Raw genomic sequence first — 24,868 nt, forward strand, 5'->3', positions numbered from 1 at the left:
ACTAAGGCGCTCTGTGTGTGTGCAAGAAGATACAAAAGGATCGAGTAGAGAATGATGGGTCGTGTGAAAATGGAGTTTGATGCAAATGATATGCGTCGACCTAAGTTGGATGTACACGAACAAGAATATGATGCGAATGAGATGATTTGTTTATCTCCGTTTATGCGTTAGGCTCTATTCAACACTTTTCAATGCGAATATCATACAATATCTATCTCTAGGAAGTATGCGTCAAACACATGATGCAATAAAACACCAGTGCGTTTATCTTTAGATATACTAGGCGTTCTAACTTGATGCTGGCTTACTTATTCTCTTGAATAGTTTAAGCTAAAGATGCTTTTACCAATTGATTTAGTTGGCTTAAGCGTTCGAAATGGAATTTTGCATGAAGTATAGATGCATCCAACATAAACAAGAAATAAACAATGGTAAAGTATGATAGATCAAATATGTGAATTTATAAAGAAACTGATTGTCTTTACAAAACCAATACTTAATCAGATGAAAAGATGAAAGCGATAAGTAAGATGAAATGAAATGAGTCAAACCGCAGAGTACAATCTCTTGTCCTCTTTGGCTCAATTCTAGTTGTGTACAACCACTTGTGGAAGAATTGGAAAAAGTCTCTCTCGAGCTTGGCTTCCTCCGCTCCTTGATCGGCGATGGTGGTTGTTCTCTTCCCTCTTGTTCTTCTTGATACCACAACACAGCTTTAAAGATCTAAAACTAAGATAAGCTAACACTTAGACTAAAACTAAGAGTCGAGAGCTTTAAACTTCGAACTCGGTGGGATTTCTTCTATTTATAGGCATCGGTCTTCTCCTTGATGATGGGCAGCATTAAAATTTCATACCCTGGTCAGCCGCCTGACACTCAGATGCTTTTCAGACACCGCCCGCTGCATTTGCCCATGCTTGCAAGTGGTGATTTGACACAAACAGTCTGAATCAATGAATCTTCCTTGCGTTGAATCCCTCCGACGCATGCCTCATACATTACACTTTTCTTGCGACACTTTTCTTAATCATGTGTTAGCCTCTTGTTGAGTAATGTTCGAGTAATTCCATGTGTTACTTCCAAAAATGATGAGATTTTATCATTAAAAACCCTAATCGTTCCAATTTTTGAGTCACAATAACTTGTATTTCTACAAGTTATCAGTATATAAGATTCATTACTCTGGACAAAGAAAAAATATACCAAAGATTATTTTTACAACGATACTACAGCAAGACATTCTTGACTAAATATGTAAACCCTGATCCCTAATTTCTCTACTTGTGTATGATCCCTACTGAGATTAGTATGGTGAGTAGGTTAATGTGAGAATTAATGTTTAATTGTAGTGAAAAGGGTGAATCATTAGAAGAAATGTTTAAGTTTGGAAGCTTGACTCTTGGGTGAAGCTAGAAAATTGGCTAAGTGTTTGCCCATGCGTTGGCCTTGTACTAGGCATTGGAGTTGAGTCAAGGGCGTTGGCTTTACCTATTTGAGAGGTTAGTTGGGCATTTAAGGGAGCCAAGTGTGGCCGAGCGAAGAAAAGCCATGTGTTGTACAAGGCATGTGACAACCAAGTTTTGGAGGTTAGTATGCATGCAGCGGAATCAGGTGTGCGCGAGCATGGGCGCTGGGCATTGGAGTGTTGGGCGCACGGACGATCGTGTAGCTACATGCGGTGCTAAGTGATGCACTAGACAATAGCGCTACACGACAGGCGATGGCACTACACGATAGGCGATGGCGCTACATGATAGGCATGATTGCTAGACGATGGGCGTGATGTGTTAGACGATAGACGCCAGCACTACATGATGAGTGACAACGAGAGATACACGATGAGCAACAACGAGAGCTATGCGATAGGCTATGCGCTAGACGATGAGCGACAACGAGATCGTTGGGTGATAAGCGACAACGAGAGATCACTGAATGATGAGCTATGCGATGGGCGTTAAGCTAAATGATTGACACATGCATTGATCAGTCTTAACCACCGATTAAGGGCAATAATTATCCTAAGCACCAGATTTAACTCCATAGAAAAAAAAGAATTGTGGAGATGAAATCCTGATTACATTACTGCAGGCCAAAATTTGATTTAGAAGAGTATTTAAGCTGAAGGTGTCATGCTAGGCTTTAATGGTAAGCGGTGGGAAGTAGTATAAAAAGGGAGGCTGAACTTCAAAAGCTCAGTTCGAACAATTCCTCTATGAGATCTTGGTGTTGTTGGAAAGCTCTGAGAGTCTAGTTTCAGAGGTGAAGTTTCTGGAAGAATGTCTCACCGGAATAAGACCGGAGAAGGGAAAAAGTGACCAAAGGTTCAGTTCACGGGTGAATCCGGGCCATTGATGAAGAATTGAGGCTCTAGGACGAACCACAAAGAGTTTGAAGCTGAAATGTTAAGGTACGCTTTTTGAAACAATTGTAAACAAATTTGTAGAAGTAAATTTCTTAAGATGAGCTATAAAATATGAGTTATTAATTCAGTGATTTGAATTTGGAATTCTATGAACAAGCAGACAACTACTTGGGTTGAGTAAGTTGGCAGCTTAAAGTAGGCGCTCCGGCAAACTAAGGGCTGAGCACTCTTATGCATTGGACCTACTGTGTGGGCTGAGAAAGGCTTGCGTTGAAGGATAGGACGCATAGAGGCCTTTATGGATGACCATGTGCGGCTGAATGAACACTTAGAACAAGTTTTGGTTGCACAAGTGGGGATGCATTTGTGTGATGTGTTAGACACATAGCCGGAACCAAAATCTCAAAGAAATTTCTAAGTAGTAGATTACAGCAAGGTATGCGTTTGAATGAAGGTCTTCTAGGTGAAGGCTAAATGCAAGGCTTATTTGAGAGTTAGTCTCAAAAGGGAGACCAATGTTAGTAACTAAATTTATGCTTTTGTGTCCAAAGGATTGACACCAGTGTTAGAAGCATATCAACCTTTGAGGAGTAATCCTAAAAGTTGTGAGTGATTAAATATTTATAATATTTTTAAAGAAACCATGTTTTAAGAAAGATTATTCTCATGCTAGCTAGTTTTGCAAAGTAACTTTCCAAGCAAACTATGAGTTATGTTTTTAAACGCATGCCATGTATGAAAGTTTATTGAAAAGCTATTTATGTGTTTAAATACACGAAGCATGCGTTAGAGCCTTTAAAGACATGTTTTCTATGTGTTTTTCTTTACATGCTTTAAAGAGAAAGTCATAGTATGACTAGTATTACTTTAAGCTCGATACTGAGGGACATTAAGAAGGTATCTGAGCAGTAGTACATAAGGTATGATGGTACTTATAATCATGTGCACGTAGGTAGTTTAAAGTCAGAGATTGAGCAAAAGGATTCTCTCTTGACTAAGCATTTGACGTTGGGGTTTAACCATAGCAAGGTTATTCTCAACTAAGGAACAGTTTAATGTTTTATGATGAAAACAACTTTACATGTTTTATGCTTGAAAAATGTTTATATTTTAGTACTAGGTTACTGTAAAGATTTATATTTCAATATGATCTCTTTATTGAGACTTATGCATGAGAACCAGTTTTCTTTCTTAAGTCACTCACTAGGCTAGCAAGCTTACCTTATTTTTCAAATGTTTTTCTTTCCCCCAGGTAGCGGTTAAATCGTCAGAAGGTAGCTCTGCATCTGCTCTGCCACTCAAAGACAAGAGTTATTGTAACCCGTCAGCTAGGTGGTTACTGTAAATATTGTACACATGTTATAGCTGTTCATGTAGGGACTAAGATTTTGGGTGTCGGGACTTATGAGACTTGTAATGTAATCTTTGTAAATGTTTTGTGTTTAATAGTTAATGTTTATTTTGGCCATAGAGGCAGCCGCTGTATTTGAGATTGCATGTTGGTATCAGATTATTTCCACTAGAGTTAGTAGGCAGTAAGTGTCATAAAAGGGTTGATAACTACTGCAGTCATGTCCTTTCCTAGACTAGGAAAGTAGTCTGAGAGGGGGTGTGACAAAATACTTTCCTTAGAATATCTCATATTCTGATAGTCATTTAGCTACCATTTTTGGTCAGAAATTACTAACTCTTTAGTAATTCTATAAGTGTAAGCCTCTGTTTTTAGACCTCAGAAGTCAGCCCTAACGATGCTCTTAAATTGGAAAGTCAAAGTTGAAAATAACTTTAGAAATCATATCCATTTCTGGAGTTTGAGTTGTTCCAAATCTTATATTAAAACCCTCTGAGGGGATAACCGTCGTTAAACGAATAGTGAGGCCAATATAAAGACGAAAAACAGAGGGAACATAGGAACTTATGGTCCAAACCAATAGAAGAGACCGTAGGATATGTTGACACATATCCTTCACCCACTTACTATGAACTACTTCCCCTATTCACTTTGATCTTGACCTCATGATGAACACTTTTCGAATAGAGCGGTCGAGATATAATCGACACGAAGTGTTGCACTGATCTCACAGTGGGAATTTTTTAGAGACATGAGAATTGAAATCAATATATCATATATTGGATTTTTCATTGAACAACTGCCCCTCATTCACCTTCATATTGATTCACGCAAACACTTTCTGAATAGAGCAATCGAGGTATAATCGACACAAAGTGAAACATGAATTTCGATCGTGAACTCTTAGAGACGTGAGAGCTAAAAATAATCATATCATATATGTTTAATAATCTCTCGCTAAAGCGCTCTAAGATATCATACAAGTTATTTATTTTCACCGAAGTGTTCTAATAGTATATCATATATGTTATTAAACTCCCACTAAAGTGTTCTAACGATAAATGGGGTATACATTTTCTTGGTTTTGTTCCGGGTAATTAAACAACCTAAGTCTAGGTGTTTATCCAAGTATAATGTTTATATTTAGATTTTACCTATGATGTCTAAGTGATAAACCAATTTTAAAACCTCACATCGTTCAAGTATTGCTCATAAAACTGGTTAACAACACTCAATTATTCGGCCATAATCCCCAGATAGAGGTGTTCCATAGACCATCAACTTAAATACCCCAGCCTTAGACAGGATTATATACCTGTTGAGTTTGTAACCCTAGTTTTACAAGTTTAACGACCTATTTTAACTATTAAAACAAGTGGTTAACCTATGTGAACATGCAATTGTTCTCTGTTATGAATTTTAAATGTCTAACCCAATTTTATAATAACTTACAAAATTTTAGACATGCTAAACATCCACAACATTTATCAAAGTCATTCAATATTTAATATAATACTTATATTGTATAAAAGAAACCTTAAACATGCATACTATATATTATTACACTTTATAACATACTTTCAATGCATGTAACATGCTTCCTATGGTCGGATTTTAAATCTACATGGCATACTTTATGCACATACAAGATTTATTTAACTATAACATATATCACATGTATAAATAATTAAACACATACTGATATGATTTTAGTTTTGGCATTTACAAGCAAACAAAGGCCTAATTCTTACAAAAACAACAAGAATCGGCTCAAAACGCTTATGGACTGCTCGAATCGTCCCAAACCGGACCTGAACAACTTGAATCGGACGTGAACTGCCTGAACCGGACTAGCCAAAACCCATTTGAGGCTGAACCGGATAGGATTTAAAGAAAAAAGGGTAAAACCGGTCAAAAAACGCTTGTCAAAGCTCACTATTGGTTGGTTGAAAACTCGCTACTCGCTCCTGGATGAAACTCATTCCTCGCTCAAATATGAGCAACATTGCAATACTCAAGGGCATCGTTGCAATGAAGGCTGGACAAAAGCTCATGACCAGTTTTCTGCTACTCGGCCTTCTTCACTTCTTTCTTCAATTACAACTTAATTTCAACTCTAATGACTCCAAATAAATTACAGACTCTTGAGCACATATATAAGCTCATCAATCAAGAGCCAATTACAAATTAAACAAAAAAATTAAAGAGAAAAAAATGGCAAATCTAAAAAAAAAAAGTACCAGTGCACCATTTTCATATATCTCATGAAAAAACACCCACCAAGTCAAAATTAAACCAAATAGAATGCTTAAATGATGCTCTGATACCAATTGTTAGAATCAGAAATCGCGCTGCAGAAGTTAAACGGATCAATAAGCATTCTAATTCATTAGTTTTCATTTCAAATTAAGCATGCTCATAAAAATAATAAAAGGGTTTCATGACATACCTTTGAAGAACCATTTATCTTGAACCATTGACTTACGCCCTACCATCGCTCTTTCACTACTGTGACTTCAAATGTTGGAAGCCAAACATAGAAATATCCTGTTGGAAAATATCCTGACCTACTACTACGAACACACAACATGAGTTGCTAGATTATGGAATATTTGCAATCAAATTCTTAAAGCATTTGGTAACGGGTAGGATCCTTCTGTAATCACTTAGGAGAAGATTAGTGACTATAGAATTTAGTTGACGTGCCAGCTGTGGGCAAGCGCTCCATATTATTGATGTAATTTTACATGTGATGTATATAAAACTCAATGTAATTTCACATGTGATGTATATAAAATTGTCAATGTAGTTTTACTAACATGTTAAGTAAGAGAGAATGAGATTAGCGAGAGTGACACTAAGAGAAAGTGAGACATTTACAGAAATGAAAATGATGATTGGTAGATATAAACATGTAAAGTAACGTTACTAGATGAGCGAGATTAACGAGAGCGACATTAAGAGAGAGCGAGAAATTTATAGAACAAGTCATAAACTATAAACATGTTAAGTAACGTCACTAGAGACAGCGAGATTAGCGAGAGAAACACTAAGAGAGAGTGGGACATTTACAAAATGAGTCATAAAGAGATAACATGTTAAGTAACGTTACTAGAGAGAGTGAGATTAGCGAGAGCTGTTGGGTTTTATGTCCTAAAACTTGTGGTATGTAAACAATGGAACTTATTCTGGAAATTCAATAAAGATGTTATTGAATAAATCTATTGCTTGAATAGAAATCCAATAAACTTAAAAGTTCCTCGACTATTGAATGAGTACTTGAACTTTATGTGGAGACATAAAGGTGGATCAGGTTCAAGTAAATAGTCAAAATGATCTATAGTATATGGATAAGGTTGGGTACCTTTTTCTGGTAACACTATTGGATGCGGCCCACTCTGTAGTTGTTACAAGGAGTTGTAAAGTGCTACAAACGAAGTGATCCTAATTCGTTCATGTTGGACATGAAGAGTGGGGGTGTCATTGTTCAAAAGGTTTTGTAAAAGATCGAACTACGAAATTAGTCACTCTTACTTTATAACGCTGTTTACTGTTTAAGACTGACTATTTCAAAGCGATGACTTAGGTAACTTGACCTTAATCCTGAGCTAACTATGAATTCCTGTTTATTTGGGATTGCCCTTAGATTTGCATAGGTGAGGGTTGGCTCAACAACGCCGGCTCAATAAGACTCCCATATCAGGGGTAAGACTAGATAGATAGCTGGGGACATAGGGTGCAAGAGGGAATTCACTCCTACCTGCTTTAGGAATAGTAGAGAGGTTGTTCCATTAAGTGCTGATTCTGGGACTTGAACAAAGGATCCCGCCCTTTCATTTGGCATGAAAGGGACTCGGTTTTATGATTGGATCACAAAATAATTGTTTATTAGGGGATCCGTGGGGACTTAAGAAACAAGAGGTAATTTCGGGGGTAAAACAGAGATTTGACTCAGTCGTTATTGCGAACAACCTGTGAAGGGTTAACTTACTAATCATGGTTATATCGAGTGGACATAATATATCTAGGAGTTCTACTATGGCCTTTAGTGGAGTGACCCATTAGTTAACGAATGAAGGTTAGATCGGTCTAATGAGTTTAGTCGATTAATCTCAGATCGTTGAAGCCCATGGTCTGTAGGTCCATGAGGTCCTCTTATTAACTCGGAAATGGATTAGCTCTAGAATAGCGTGATAAGTTAATTTGAAACGTTCAAATTAGAATCTAACGAAATTGGAGAAAATATATTTAAATATGATTTAAATATATGAAGATGAATTGTGTAAAACTTAATTTAATATTGGATATTAAATTAATTAGAATTATTTAAAATTTTTAAATAATTATTTATTAATTTTATCAAAAAATTAATTTGTAAAATTAATAAATTTTGATTTTAGAAATAAAATATGATTTTAAAATCAATTTTGGATTTTTAGAAATTGAAAAATTACACAAACTTGAAAAATGGGTTTTTCAAAGTTCATCTTCAACTTGCTCACTAGGAACCCATCACCTCTTCCTTCATTAAATCTTAAGCATGAGCTGCATCTCATGCAAGGCATCTTTTTGCATGATAGTCTACAATATATTGAAGAGATTGGACTGAAAAAAAGATAGATGAACCGATTGAATTTTTGCTGAAAAATTCGGATGAAGAAGGTGTTCTTCAATGGGTTGGTTCAGTGAGCGTTCTCTATATTCCCTTTGATTCCAGTTTATTTTGAATCCCACAACTCAATCTAGAGCACCAAGAGGATAATAGGGAAGATTTTGTGATGGTCTACACAAGGATTTGGAGGATTTAGCAACTGGAAATAGAGATTTCAATGGTTCGACCAAGGTATGTTCTTGAAACCTATTAAACTCTGTTTTAGCATGTTTCTTTTAAGCCAAAATTAATCAATTAGAATTCTTATACATCCTGATATCTTCCACTACGTGCTAATGTCAATCCAACAAGAGCGACACTAAGAGAGAGCGAGACATTTACAGAACGAGTCATAAAGAGATATACTGTTTGACTCCGAATCGATGTCGTTAATTCGACTCCAAATGGAAACAAAAATATTTATAAACCACCGAAATCTGCATCTTAAACTAACATGTAGTATAAGCGACAAGTACGGAATCAATCCACAGGGAAGCTAATGTCTAATCTTTTCTTAAGCTAAATTCAACTATAAAGGTGATACCAACGAGGGGTTTTGGGTTTTGATAAAATGAGAAACATGCTTGAAATTAAAAGATAGAGGATAAATGCAAACAAAGATTAGTCAATCTAGCTTCTAGAACAAGTTAGACATTCAATGCCATTCAATGCAATTTCTATCACTAATTCCCACAAATTAATCATGCCATCGAATTATGCACATAACTACTTACTTGACTCAACTAAGCTAGCCTCTACAATGGCGGAAAAATAGCAATAATCTAATCAAGAAAGAGTCCTCAGCATTGATTAAAGTTGGAAAGACCTAACCCTAATCAATCTATATGCTTTTAATCCTATTGGGTTCGATAGCATCTATGTAGAATTAAAACCATATGCATTATGCTCAAGGATTCATTTGTGCCAACTAATTATCAAGATAGCAATATTCAATAAATCAAAATTATCTTTGAATCTAGCAATTAATGTATTCTAGGAATCAAATACACAATTAACTATTACCACTTATTGGATCTTAGCTACACATTTTTTTTGCAAGAATACATTTTAAATCGACATACTCATGAAAGATTTTACCGAAACTAAGAATCTTAGCATTACATGCTTATGAGATAAAGATCCATAAACATGCTGTAGAAGTTCAAATTGTTTCAAAGAAGCATAAATTCATATTACAATTAGTTAAAGAAGGGCAGAAATCTCAAGAAATGTGCAAAGAATTCTTGAACTAGAAACAAAATTGAATACTTACCTCATAAATCCACAGACAAATCTATAAAGAAGATCCAATCATTTGCTTACAATCCAAAAATATAATGAAAAATTTAACCTAATTGACACAGAATTACAGAGGAGATGAAGAAATTTAGAGACAAACATCGAACTCCATATGAAATTTTGCCTCCCCTTTGTTAAAAATGAAAGAAATCCTTTTATACTCCCAAATGTAGTGTCACAACTCTCAGAAGCATTGGGTGAACGGTGCGACACTGGCATGATGCTCGGTTGCGCAAAAGGCGCGCATGGACATTTATGTTAAAATCCGTAGCATTGTGACGCTCTTTGATAGTGTTGCAACGCTGCTCTGTATGGCCGAATATAACATGCTTCTATCTTTTAGCGTTGCTCAACGTTAGTTGGATAGTCGTGATGCTACTTCCAGTGACATTTTGATAATTATTTTGACTTTCTTCAATTATATTTATTTCTGGGTCCTTTTTTATCCTTTTTAGTCCAAATTTCTTGCAATTACTCTAAAATGCACTCGAGACTATTTTACCTATAAAATTGACATTTAAAGCAAAAAAATATCATAAATTTGAGGGATTTAATTTTAAGAACATAGCTCTTTTCAAGGCCTATCAAAATACCCCAACTTAAGTCTTGATCGTCCTGAACAAGTAAAATTATAAATATACATTCAGTCAAGCAAAATATGAATCACTTATTTGTTCATTCATTCATTCAAGTTGTTCATACATCTACTTGACTTACACTAGAATTTGATTTTTGTCTCTTTTCTCAATAATCTAAGAAGCAATGATAAAACAAGAATCAAGCATTTAGAAGGCTAAAATTTTACTAACAAAGAATTGAAACTTATTTTTTAAAAAGAAAATTCTTTTTCTAGCAAAGTCATAAAAAAAAGGATTGCAATGCTTTAGTTTATTTAAGAGCAAAAAAACTCATGAAAAGATGATATCTAACTCTCAATTCCTCTTCGCTCTACACTGACCAGATTATTGGTCTAAGATATACGTAATTGGCAAAAAACAGAGACAATACTAAGACAAGGGTACCTTTATAAACTCATCCACAAAAATATTAATTGACATTTCTTTTACCTAGAGCGATAACTTTCACACTTCGACCATCGGGAACCTATTACTCTTTGTCTTAGAATTGTCTCTCTGTTTTGCAAGTTTAGATATATCTTAAACCGATAACTAAGCCAGTGTAGGGCAAAGAAAACTTGATAGTTAAATAAAAACCATTCCACTAACCTTAGACTCTTAAGTAAACTAAAAACTTTGCACTCGTTTCTTTCATGATTTTTCTAAGAAAAAGAATTTTCTTTTCAAAAAGAAATTTCAATTGATTGTTAGTAAATTTTAACTTTATATATGCTTGTTTGTATCAATGTTTCCTTGATTATTGATTAAAGAGTTAAGAATGAAATATTTGTGTAAGTTAAGTGAGCATATAAACAATTCAAATGAACAAACAAATAAGTGTTTCATATTTTGACTGAATGTATGTTTTCAATTTTACTTGCTCAGGACGACCAAGAGCTAAGTTTGGGGTATTTTGATAGGTCTTGAAAAGAACTATATTTTATATGTTAACTCTCTCAATTTATACTATTAATTTGCTTAATATGTCAATTTTATAGGTAAAATAGTCCTGAGAGCAATTGGAGCAATTAGAAGAAGTTTGGAGCTAAAAAAGGAGCAAAAAAAAGCAAAAGATCACCTAACTAGAAGAAGTCAAGATATTTACCATTTAGCCATCATTGAAGCAACATTGCAACGCTAAAAAAATACAAAGGTCCAACGCTGTCTTGATGCTAAAAGACAGAAAGCAACAAAATTCCGAAAAAAAAGGTAGTGTTGCAACGCTAACCTTCAACATTGCAACACTACGAACATTGACAGAAAAATTAAAAAAACGCACGTGTGCACCTTTGCGCAAGCAGCATTGCAACACTTCCTACCAGCGTTGCAAGGTTATGACCTGCATCTATTAAAAATCAATTTTTCTGGAAATTGAGGGGAGACCATTTTTTACGATTTTGAGATCAATTTTTACAATTTTGAGAGAGAATTCTGTAATTTGTTCATTCTTGTATCATTTTCTTGTAATACTCAATGATTTTTTTTTTTTTTTTGAAGATTTTGCCACTTCATGAGTAGGTAAGTTTTATTTCGTCGGTATTATGTTAGATTAATCAATTTTGGAGACTTTTCTTTAATTTTCCTCTTGTAATTTGTTGTTTTTGTATGTTTTTGGTCTTAGTTTCAATAAAATCTGCTAAAGATGAATTGGCAACTCAATTTTAATTGATTTTTGTATGCAAAATTACATGGCTCTATAGCATAATTGTAATTAGGTTGCAAGAACTAGTGATTTTGATGGAAAGTTTGGACTTTTTTTCCTTCATATTTTCTAGAAAAGATTTACTAGTTTAGAACATTCATATTAATCATGCTTGATTTTAGTCTTTTTAATTTCAAGAATTTCATAGTTGAGAGAATCCAAGAAATGCATGCAATTTTGAAATTAAATGTGGAATGTTTTTAAGAAAGCATTTATGAACTAAATTAGGGTTAATTAACCAATTTAGGTTAATTGGCTAATTAGGGCATTAGGGCTTAGCCTTAATGAACTATGGAACAATTGAATTGCTTGAAATCAATTAAGTCTATGATAGAATTAGGTTAATCTACATGAGATCCCTAAGATCCTTTTTCTATTGAAATTCTTACATAGTTTCTTTCATACTCTTTCTCATTAATTTCATTACCAAAAGTTCATATTAATTCTTTACTTTTACTTTGTTTCTTAAAATCTACTCCTTCCCCTCCCGCCCTCCCAATTTGGCTTTCAAAACTCAACTTTGCCAATTAATAAAGGTTCTCTATGGATCAACCTCTTACTTCCACTATTACTACGTGTTATTAATAGTTGTGCGTATTTTAGAGATTTTATTTGTTTTGGGTTAAGTTGAACTAACGACATCATTTTTAGCTCGAACACACCTTTATGTCTCTACATATATGTTTAAATTATATAAAATAACCTAGGATTTTACTTTATTGAATTGATTGTATGCTCATAAAATAAAAATTATTTTATTAATAACAATTTGTTTATACAAATTTTACAAACTACGAGAATACATGGGAGATTTAGGACACCAATCCCAATAGTATTAAGACTTGAAACGATGCTACTGGTGGAATGATATGAAAATAATAATTATCGAGTTTGTCACCAAGTGTTTGGTGTGCCAACAGGTTAAAGCCCCGAGATAGAAGCCAACAAGCTTGTTGTAGTCCATAAATGTACTAGAGTAGAAATAGGAGCATGTGTCTATGGATTTCATCATGGGTTTGCCTCGGACAGCGAAAGGCTATATGGTGATATGGGTTATAGTGAACATACTCAGTAAGCTGACACATGTTATTCTAGGAAAGTCGGCATATTTAGTGAATAGATGGGTACAGTTATATATGAAAAAAGTGGTGAGATTGCACGAGGTGCTCATGTCCATCGTATCTGAAAGGGACTTTCGTTTTATATCCAACTTTTGGAAGAGTATTCAGACAACGTTGTGTACTTGATTGGATTTCAGTATAACTTTTCACCTATAGACTGACGGTCAAACTGAGCTTTTGAACCAAACCTTGAAAGATATGTTACATGCATGTGTGCTGGAGTTTTGAGGGAGTTGGGATTCCCATTTGCACTTGATGGAGTTTACTTATAATAATAGCTACTAGGTCACCATTGGCATGGTGCCATTAGAGGTCCTCTATGGGAGGAGTTGTAGGTCCCCGATTTATTTGGATGAGGTCAATCAACGAAAGTTGTCGGGTCCAAAATTGGTGCAGACCACCAATAAGGCGATACAGAAGATTAGAGCCAGAATGTTGACAGCTCAAAGTTAGCAGAAAAGTTACCCTGATGTTAGGCATAAGGACTTGGAGTTTAAGGTATGTGGTAAAGTATTTTTGAAAGTGGTGTCTATGAAAGGAATGTTGAGGTTTGACATGAAGGGTAAGTTGAACCACTGGTTCATTGGGTCATTTGAGATCCTAGAACGGATCCGTCCTGTAGTTTATCGGCTGGCTTTGCCATCATCTCTTTCGAAAGTTCGCAATGTTTTTCATGTTTCAATGTTGAGAATGTACATAGCGGACTCATCTCATATTGTGGATTATGAGCCGTTGCAATCAAATGAAAACATAAGTTACAAAGAGAAACCTATTCAAATTTTGACCAAGGAAATGAATGCGTTGCGTCACAAGGAGATTTGCTTTGATGAAGATTCTTTGGTGAAATCATCCGTTCGAAAAAGCAACATGGGAATGAGAAGACGAGATGAGGTCACAATATCTTGAGCACTTCAAGATTAAAACTTTCAAGGATGAAAGTTTCGTAAGGGGGAAGAATGTGACATCCAAAATTTTTAGGTAATTTAAATTTAATTATCTTGAACTATTTGGGGATTATTTTGAATGAGGTTGAACTGGATTATTGTGCAAGGATAATTTAATTTTAAAGTTTACTTCGATGAAGGATTTGGAAATTTAATTTAAAGAGAGTTAGGATTTAATTCAATTTTTAATTCAATTTGTGAAATTGAATTAAATTGGAGAGATTTAAAAATTGTTTATAATTTAAAGAAGATAACTAATTTAAATTATTTTTATAGGGTAATTTATTTAAATTTATTTGCAAAAGGATTTGGGGATTTAGATTCATAAAATAGATTGAAACTTGGAATTTGAAAAGGAAAAGAAAAAGGATTTAAAAATTATATGTATTATGTCATCCATTGCAGCGGAGCCGTTTCATGAGCCGGGGGGGTGGATGAAGCTCCAAATCCTGTTTTGGAATGAAAGAGAGGAAAAAAATAGAAAGAAAAAAAGAGACTAAATTTCCTTCTTCCCCTTGGAATTTGGGAGGATTTTTAGCCAATGTCCTGTACGTTGAAAGTTATTTTCGTCGTACTTTTTGGTGGAGTTTTGGGTAAGTTTTTGCTAGTTTGGTTAAACTCTTGGTTTGATTCTTAAGGAATAATATCTACTCATTCAATTTTGGTTAAAATTTGTCGATACCCTCTATGTTTGGATTCCTTTTTTAGAATGAAGAATTTAAGGGTATTGAGGTGCAATCCACCAATTTGAGACCGTTTTGGGTAAGTGTTTGGGTCTTGAAACTGTAAATTTTTATGTAGTTGGGGTGATTGGGAATTTTGGCCTTATGCGGAAATCCTAATTGTGGTCTATAACTTAGGACTTGGCTTGTGATCTTTTGGAGCAAACACAAGTTAAGATCGATTGTACTTGGCTGAACTAAGACTTGAGATGAGTGTCTTTCTACTGGTTTGCTTTCAAACCAGTCATCCCCCTACACATCATTATGATTGGATTGTTTATTTTAGACAGATTGGACAAAAGTGAGGAAAATATCATGTATTATACATCACAAGCGTTTGTTCAAATCCGTGTTTACAAACTAAAGGACACGAGAGTTTAGGACATCATTCCCAACAGATTTGCTGTTGGAATTCGAGTTTCCAGTGGTTCTTAAAAGGTATATCATGAAACCCTCTTATTAGTTTATGAGCATGCTTAATTTAAAGCCAAAATTAATGAATTAGAATTTTTAATGATCTGTTTTACTTCCGCAACGTGTTTTCTAACTCTAAGAAAAGCAACTTAGGATGTGTTAGAGTCATCTGATGAAGGGGTGTTATCCAAGAAAGCGACGAAGCAAGATGAGCGATGGATACTAGAACGATGGGAGTGCTGGATTCAGTGGGTATTAGAACAATGGGTGATGGGCTTGGTGGGAAGGATGGACTCAGATGGAAGGATGGGCTCGGTGGGAAGGATGGGCTCGATGGAAGGTAGAGGAATGGGTTCACGGCAGTGGAGGATAGAGGATGAAATGTTAGAAATGAAAGCGATGAAAGATGAAATGATAGAAATGAAGCAATTATGTCATGTTTTATAAAGAAACAGGTAATCTTTTTTCTTTAAATCACTTGCCTTCATTTTTTTTTCTTATAATTAGTTAACTTTTTAGTTTCATATGAAATTATCATAGGTTGAACCAAGTGAGGAACTTTCAAATGCTACTGCAAGTGTACTTAAGGCAACAAATCTTCCTTTAACTTTTCTAATATCATCTCCATCGGTAAATTTATTTGTAACGTGATGAGAATTATTCTTGATTTTATTATTATCTTATTCTAATATCTCATATTTTTCTTTTGATAGAGTATCAATAAAAATAGTCAAATTAAGTACAAGTTATTAGATTGATATGACTCAGGAGAGATTGTTGCAGAAGGACGATGGTCTTCTAATGATCTAGCCGCTCTTGTTCATCACATTCCTATTAATCCACATGCAGTTAGAGTATGGGTTGATGTATCAAAGAAACCCGACACATATTTGTGGAGGCCTACATCTGAGATGACGTGTATTGAAGAAGCTTTGGGCAGTACAGTTGCATGGCCATCTGATAAAGTGATTATTGGTATGTTATTTTCTATGCTTATTTATCTACATTTATTAAAAGATTTACTATATTTATTTAATATTCACTATTGTTGGTGTATACAAAATCGCATATTGATATAGATTTTATAAATTTATGTAGGTGAATGACATGATGCCTTACCAGAGGAAAAAAGAACCAACGATGATAGCTTAACTACGATTTTTGAACATTTGGTGAATTTTGAACACCTTGTATTTTGAGGGCTAACTTATGTTGTTGGTGTGGTCACTAAATACTTTATCTACCTTGTATCATTTCGACACAACTTTATTCTAGGAAATTATTGAATATTTTATTTTATAATGTTAATAGTTATGAATGGAAGTATTAGTATTTACTATGTTATGAAATATATTATGTGCATATATTTTCACTAAAATTGAGTACTTGAGCTACAATTTATCAAATCTAATTAATTAAAGAATTATTTTTGAAAAAAAAGTTACCTCTTTTATGACTAGGAGTTAAAGCTATACAAAGATTTCTATAGCAAGAATGAAACGCTATTAAAAAGTTATTATAATAATAATAATAATTGGAAAAAATTAAATGACATTACTATAGCATACAATTATAGCTATAAATACTATATTATAGCGTTGGAAAAAGGTTATTATATGCTAAAGATAATACATTATTTTAGCTATACAAACATATTATAGCTTTAATAAAAAACACTATCAAATATTTTTATAGCATCACACATAAGCTATATCTTCATACTTTATAATAGCATCCAATATAGCTCTATAAAAACGCTATAAAAAGTCCCAAACACTTAATAATATGGGTTGTCAAAACTTTCGTAAAAGACTATAAAAGGTCTTTTATAGCTTTTTTCATTAGCTATCATATCCTTTATTTCTTGTAGTGAATGGACTCATGGAAGTCAGTGGAGGATGGAGGAATGGGCTCGGTAGAGAGTGGAGGGATCGACTCACGGGAGCTAGTGGAGGATGGAGGAATGGGCTCGATGGAGGGTGGAGGAATGGGGTCATGAGAGGGTGGAGGGACGGGGTCACAAGACTCGGTGGAGTGTAGAGAGACAGAGTCACAGGACTCCATGGAGGGTGGAGGGATGGGGTCATGTGACTCTATGGAGGGTGTATTACACCAATGGACATTGGAGATAATGTCCATATCTACAAATTGTCCAAATACTGTCTTTTTGAAGAGGGGAAGCTGAGTGAGCGTAAGCTTCTCTTTCACTATCTTAGTAGCCATCTCAATGTAAGAGGATAGGCTGGTTGCTTGGCTTAGAAAATAATCCTAGGGAGGAATCTTGAATTGTCTAGCCATACTGCATAAAATAACAAAAAACACCAACAAATAAGTATTTTGTTAAATACTCACTCTTCGATGCATGCTACACAATACTCGATACTCAATACTCAATATATGATACACGCACATGCTACATATTGTCCATTCCTCATTACATGTGACTCAAAGGTCGATTACTGAGCACGGTTTGATTTTCCACCTTAATGACTAATCCTACTCAAATCCTAAACCGTAGATGATCTGAAAAACCAAAAATGTGAAAACCGAAACGGAAAAAATTCAAACTTCAACCAAACATGCAAGGTATGAAAAATGAAGATATTTTTCTTATTATTTGTTTTAAATGCTCTCAATTTTTGTGTGGCTGAGACACATAAAATAAATTTATCTTACAATGCTCTAAGTATTGTTCTTATGTCTTTTCTGTCACTGAAGGTTAAAACTGGTCATCTATGGTAAAACCGGAACTAGACTCAATTAAGAAAAATTAGTTTGTAATTTCTCAACCAAATTTTTAAGTTTGGTTTTGTTTTTTTTGTTTTACTTTCCTTTTTTCACGTAACGTAATTCCGTTTTTTTTCAAAATAATATTATAATTAAAAATACTATGACTAAAAGACTTAAAAAAATAAAGAACTAAATTCAAAGGCTTCCAGGAGAAAAAAAGTATACCACGTACTCTATTATTTGATAAACTATTTTTTCCCTTTTTAGTCAGAGTTTAACAACATTTTTGTTAGAAAACATAATGAGAATTTATTTTAAACAACACACTCCAAAATAAAAATTAGTATCTTAAAAATTAACTTGAATATAAAATAGTCAGAATTTAACTTGAGTTGAAAATTGTCTTAAAAATATGGTTAGAGTCTAACTCGAGTTAGCATTTACTACTACAACCACATGTTTCAACTAAAAATGTACTATCTTCATTAATCCATGGACAATACTTCCTTAAAAATGCAAGGAAGTGAGTGAGAAAGAAACTTCTTTCATAACAAGAAGAAATAGCAATTAAATAAAATCATTAATAATGGTTCCATAGTCAAAAAATTAGACACAACTCAATAAAAAGGAAGAAAATGGAGAAGAGTGAAAATCTTCACAATTTATAAAAATCAAACGGACACTTTCATTGAACTTTCAAAAACTTACAAGAGAAGAAAGCCAAACCAACAAATATATAATAATCATAATGATAATAATAATAATTTAAAAAGAAAAAAAAAAAGGGCCAAAGCCTCCATTGACAATGGATGAAGTGAAGCGCCATGAAAATAGGTTAGATCTTTCCACCTGCAGAGTCATTTGGGCTCTGTCCCTCAAGAACATACCCTACGAATATGTAGAAAAAGATCTCACCGAAAAAACTCCTTTCCTCCTTCACCAGAAGGTCTCCATGATCGTTGATGGGGGAAAATGGATCGCCGACTCCTCTGTTATTCTCGAATATATCGATGAGACGTGGCCTCAAAACCCCCTACTCCCTGTCGATCGCCTCGACAAAGCTACTGCTCGATCTTGGATTCGATTCATTGATGATAAGGTAGTTGCATCATTTGCCCTAAATTTTACAACTTTTTATAGGTTGACCGGAGTGATTATTGGCACTTTTTTTCTTTAAATTATCCCAATTTTTTATTCAATATTTTTCTTTAATTTACATCTTTGAATTCTGTGAGCAATAATATGTTCCTAAACTTCTCTAGCATATTTGACCTTTTTCTAAAATTAAATAATGAATGTGTGTGTTTTCAAATATGGCAGAGTTTTATAATCTAAGATGCTAATAGAATTCTTTATGTGTCAATCTGTTATTTATAATAATTTCCATGGCAAATCACGAGTGAGTATTATGACAATTGAGTTATGCTCATGAAATTTATAAATTTTTAATGATAAATAGATAGAATGATTTATTAGATATTAAATCATTTTTAGACCTTAAATAAAAAATTTAATGTTTTATTGACATTCAAGAGCATATTAAACAAAATTTAACACTCTTCTATCTATTATAAACATTTTAAAGTTTAATAATTAATAATTTAGATTGTTTATATCAAATTCTTATAAAAACATATCTACGGTATAAAATGTATATGTTTCGAGAGATCTATTCTATGATCGAATTTGTGCATTGATCGAGTTCAGCTTCAATTTATACTTCAATGAATGAATTTAAAAAGCTTATGCATTAATTTTGTTAGAATTAATCAAATAATTTAGAAGAAAGTGAAAAAAAATACATTTATAATGATCGGAGTATTGAATTCAGCGGGCGGTCGTGTCTAGAATGTTCTGTTCTGGCGGGAATGAACAGATAAAGGCGAAGCAGGAAAGCTTGGAAATGCTGCAAATCTTAGAAGAGGATGGGATCGGCGAGGAGAAATTCTTCGGCGGAGAGAAGATCGGGATGGTGGACTTAGCATTAGGAGAATTTGTAGAGTGGTTGGGAGTGTTTGAAGAAGTAATCGGCGAGAAATTGATGGAATCCGGTTCATTTCCTCGGCTAGAAGCTTGGAGCAGAGCTTTCATGGCAGTTCCGGCAATCAGAGAGAATCGTGCCGATCGAGATCGGATGGTGGAAAATTTCAAGCGTTATAGGGTTCGGCTTCTGCATCCTTCTTCAACGGATCATGATCTTAAGGGGTTTTTGGAGCTCTTTCGATGTGTCTGTGAACTCGTTTCTTGCCTTATTAGGATTCATTGAACCGTTTCCGTATTTTGTAAAACCAACTTATTACTCCGGTTCAGGTTACGATAGCTTTTTAAATATTTGTTGTTAATTTTACTTTTGAATAAAAAAAGTAAAATAGTATTTGATAGATTTTAATTTCAAATTTAAAAAATTAATTAGAATGTTAGATAACATCAATGATGTGAATCAAAGTACATTTCTTATTTTAATTAGTTTCGTAATTAATTTATAATTTACTATAGTATATATTTTTTAAAATTTGATATAATTTTAATTTTAATTAATTTTGTTATAATTATTATAAAAAATTGAAAATACATGTGAAAAATATATTAACATGAAAGAATATTATTATAAGACCCTTATTTAAATGGTTAAGAAATGAGCAGGTTTTTAACATATTTTTAAAAGTGATTATCCTAGATTAATTCATTATTTGATTTACCAAATAGTGGAGGCGGTTAAGATTTTTCCAAAATTACTTTTTACAATTGCAAAAGTAATTTCAAATAGAGCCTAAATTGATTTATGTTTACATATAAGTTGGGTTCATTTTAGGTAATTTTTGGATTTTGAAAAGTTCTTTTTTTTTTTTTTTCTAAAATGTTTATATTTTCTCCAAAAATACTAATATAGAGTTTTTAAAATTAAAATAAAATGAAAATTGAGACAACGACTAATGTGAAAAAAATGGAAAGGCAATCATGTTCGAATCACCTCCTTATCACACATTCGGATCGAGGAGGTTCTCACTTGGGCATCATTGACTCTTTTATCAACTACCTATATATAAGGGTAATTGAAATAAGTAGCACTTTTAGAATTAATAATTGATAAGTATATAGCAAGGTTCAAGTTGTAAATATGATAAAATCTATCACTGGTAGATTTCTATTAATAGTAGACTCTATGATTGTAGAATCATACTAGTGATATGATCTATGATGGATAGAATTTGAAAGTCGGATCTAAATTTTGTAATATCTTCAAATTCTTTTGCATTGTGCTATATCTTCTAATATTTTAGGCTTAATTGTTATATTTACAACTACTCCTTATAAATAGCATGATATCATTTACAACACCATTAATGTAAAGTCACGTAACATCTAATTTGTAAAGATGGATTATAAAAACAAATTATCAATATATCTTATGAAATGAAATCAATAGGTAACAAAATTCTTAATCTTAATTCTAGAATTGAAACTATACCCGAAGGTTAGGTATATTTTGTATAATTTAACTTAAAAATAACAAATGATAGTAGAATGAAAATAAAAAATAAGAAAGTAGAATGAAAATAAAAAACAACAACTTTCCCTATCTCAATTAGTTTTAATTGCAAAAAAGTCAAGATTAGAGAGTAAAGTAAATGAATTGGTTGACAAAGTCAAAAGTAAACGTAAGGACGAATAAAACACACTTCAATAAATAAGGAGGAAGAAGAAGACCTAACAGAAAAAGCTCATCCATTGACAATGGATGAAGTGAAGCTGTTTGGAAATTGGTCGAGTCCTTTCGTTTACAGAGTTAAATGGGCTTTGGCCATCAAAGCCATTCCCTATGAATATGTAGAAGAAGATCTCTACAACAAAAGTCCTTTGCTCCTTCACTATAATCCTATCTACAAGAAGGTTCCTATCCTCGTCCATGGCGGAAAATCTATATGTGAGTCTACTATCATCCTCGAATACCTCGACGAGACATGGCCGCAAAATCCCCTATTCCCTGTCGATCCCCTCGATCGAGCTACCGCTCGATTTTGGATCCGATTCGTTGAGGATATGGTAAGTTTACGCACAAGTGTTGGGATATAATAAAATTTCTGTCAAAACTCCTGATGACTTCAATTAATTAGGTCGATGTTCATAACTTTTGTTGACGAATTAAGGACATGTTTCAAAATTTGTTGTGATTTTAGATAACAGAAGAAAGAAGGAAAGGATGAAAGTTGTTATTAGATTAGAAAATAACGATCCTATAAATAATAATGAAAATATTTCATAATTCAGGGACTAACCACATGGAGAATGTTCTGTTCGAATGGGGAAGAACGCGAAAAGGCAAAGCGAGAGAGCTTGGAGATGTTGCAGATCGTAGAGGAGAAAGGCATCGACGAGGGAAAGTTCTTCGGTGGAGAGAAGATCGGGATTATGGATTTGATGTATGGAGTATTTGGATATTGGTTGGGAGTGATTGAAGAGCTGATTGGCGAGAAACTGATCCAAGTAGGTTGGTTTCCTCGGCTGCATGCTCGAATAACAAATTTTTTAGAAGCTTCAATGATTCGAGAGAATCGTCCGGATCGAGATCGGATGCTCGTCACATTCAAAGCCCTGAGAGAACGGGTTCTTCAATCAAAATGATGTTTGGCTTTTGAGTTGTATCAGAATGTAATTTGAACTGCTTTATATCGTATATGTATGTGTTTATGTGTGTGATATGTTGTACTACACTTCTTAGTTGTGATGAATAAAATGGCAGGGAGTGATTTTTATTTGGTAGGCAAAATATCTACGATACTGTCAAAATGTTATGAAGGCCTCATAGTTGATTCATAAAAATTAGAATGGATAATTGATTAATGGATTGCATAGTTTATTTTTCTAATAAAAAAGGGGATAAAGCCATTTTATCATATATCCCATTCAAATCTCTATACCTTCCACAAATCTTAAATTTAATTCATTAGATCTAGAAATTGAATATTGGAAAACCTAAGATTTAGTTGAATCCAAGGATGGGAGAAGAAATGAAGGTCCATGGAAGTTGGGCAAGTCCTTTTAAGTCATAGAGTGATTTGGGCTCTGCAACTCAAACACATATCTTTGGGATTAATGTCCTAAATCTCTCTTATATTCTCATTGTTTGTAAACTTATATTAACAAATTGTTATTATAAAATAATTGTTATTTTAACATATTTCTAATTTGATTTGAAATAGGTTTGATCTTTTATTTTCTTTTTAATAGGATTAAATTGAATTAATAAAAGATTAAATTTATACCATAGTTGTCTATAAGGAACCTTTGTCTAAGGAAGATTTTGTCTAGGCTGGAGTATTTAAGAAACAGAATGCCCCTACTTGAGAACTGACCTGAAAGGTGAATTAAACCATTTTATTATAAGCATGCACCAAATGATTTAGTTTATTAAAGTGTTTAATGAACAAAATTATTAATTGTTAAACTATCCAATATAAGAGTTAGATTGGGCAAATTTAACAATCACTTAGATAAATTAATTAGTTGATTTACCTAAGTAATAAACCCTATATTTTAAAATACTCAATAGGAGAAAAAAGATATATATGATACGCCATTTTTCACTCACATTCTCTTTTAAAGTTCACACTATGAGACTCATGCTTGGCCTTGAGACATTCTGGGAGGGTCCCCTTTCGGATGGTGTTTGTATGGGTCAATATCAAGATGAATGAAGAGAGTATTTATAGCAAGTGGGAGAATGATGTGTATTAACATGTCCTACGATCTCCTTCATTGGTTTTCATTGTGAGATCTTCTTCCATGGCCTCGAGGCGCCCTGGGAGCGTCCCCTTTGGATGGTTGTGCATTAGGTCAATATCAGGACGAACTCCAAAAATGGATAAGATCGCTTTAGTTTTTGCCTCATTCGGTTTTTCCCTTCGATTGGCTCATCAGGATAAAATTCTAGGGTCTAAAATGGAGGGTTACACTTATAAGAAATTGTTGAGAAAGTTATTTATTAACCAAATCAATGGTGACTAATTATTATAAAAATAAGAGTTAATCTGGTGTAATAATTGGTTAAGAGTGTCTCAATTTAGTGAAAAGGTGACTGGCCACTCTTTGGTGGCTTTTATCCAAAATCACGAAAGTATCATTGGAAAATTTAGATTTTAAATATGGTTCATTGAAAATTTTCTATATTGATTGGATTTATAACAGCTGTGTTAAAATCTAATGTAGATCAACTTGTTTTATTTCAGCAATATGTCAAGTTCGATTCTTTCATTGTTAGCCTCTTTAAATTTGAACAAAAATAATTATACAACTTGGAACGATTCACTTAAAATTTTTTTCATGGTTGACGACCTTAATTTCATTTTAACTGAGAAATGTCCTCCAGTCTCAATCCTTGATGCAATACGAAAGGTTGTGATGCATACAGAAAATGGACAAAGGCCAATGATAAGGCCTGATGTTAGGTTTTTAAAAGATATATATTTTCTATGTTAATTTCCCCAAAACCGTGTTGATTATTTGTTTTTAATGCTAATTTTATAGGTAAAATGGTCTTGGAGGTGTTTAAAAGTCATTCTGAGAAAATTGGGCTAAAAGGATAAAAAATGACCAAGAAAATCAACTAAGTTGAAGAGAATCAGAAAAATGACCAAAATTCCATCGAAGTTTCACCATTGAGTTTCAATGTCACGACCCTGGGAGAAGCGTCGAGCAATGCTTAAAGACAGAAGGCTCACTTTTGCTACAAAATAGGGTAGCGTTGCAATGCTCTGGATTTTGACGCGATTCTTCCCCTGCACGCGCCTCGCGTAACGCAGCGTCAAGGCTAGTGTCACGTCTCAAGCGCAATGCTTCTTGGATTTTTTTGGATTTAGTGTTGCAACGCTAACCTCAGAGTCGCGACGCTACCCTGCAAGTATAAATAGTTTTTCTTTCATTTTTGCTGAAAGAGAAGGGAGCATGATTTCGATGG

The 24,868-nt window shown here is 33.7% G+C and overlaps 2 protein-coding genes and 1 pseudogene across 2 annotated transcripts; all 3 read left to right on the forward strand.

Moving 5' to 3' along the window:
* The first annotated feature begins 15,558 nt into the window (after window positions 1-15,558).
* On the forward strand, window positions 15,559-16,262 carry LOC150037555 (uncharacterized; annotated as a pseudogene).
* Window positions 16,263-18,560: 2,298 nt separating this feature from the next.
* LOC120072506 (putative glutathione S-transferase) lies at window positions 18,561-20,294 on the forward strand. The gene is made up of 2 exons (XM_039024883.2): window positions 18,561-19,012; window positions 19,745-20,294. The coding sequence occupies exons 1-2, from the start codon at window positions 18,719-18,721 to the stop codon at window positions 20,177-20,179; spliced, it is 729 nt and encodes a 242-aa protein (XP_038880811.1). The 5' UTR covers window positions 18,561-18,718; the 3' UTR covers window positions 20,180-20,294.
* A 459-nt stretch (window positions 20,295-20,753) lies between these two features.
* On the forward strand, window positions 20,754-22,681 carry LOC120072507 (putative glutathione S-transferase). Its single transcript, XM_039024884.2, has 2 exons — window positions 20,754-21,957; window positions 22,183-22,681. The coding sequence occupies exons 1-2, from the start codon at window positions 21,649-21,651 to the stop codon at window positions 22,534-22,536; spliced, it is 663 nt and encodes a 220-aa protein (XP_038880812.1). The 5' UTR covers window positions 20,754-21,648; the 3' UTR covers window positions 22,537-22,681.
* The last annotated feature ends 2,187 nt before the right edge of the window (window positions 22,682-24,868 follow it).

The sequence above is a fragment of the Benincasa hispida genome, chromosome 3 (genome assembly GCF_027475165.1).
Source record: "Benincasa hispida cultivar pf3 chromosome 3, pf3_genome.v1.1, whole genome shotgun sequence".
In the NCBI taxonomy this organism is placed as follows: Eukaryota; Viridiplantae; Streptophyta; class Magnoliopsida; order Cucurbitales; family Cucurbitaceae; genus Benincasa; species Benincasa hispida.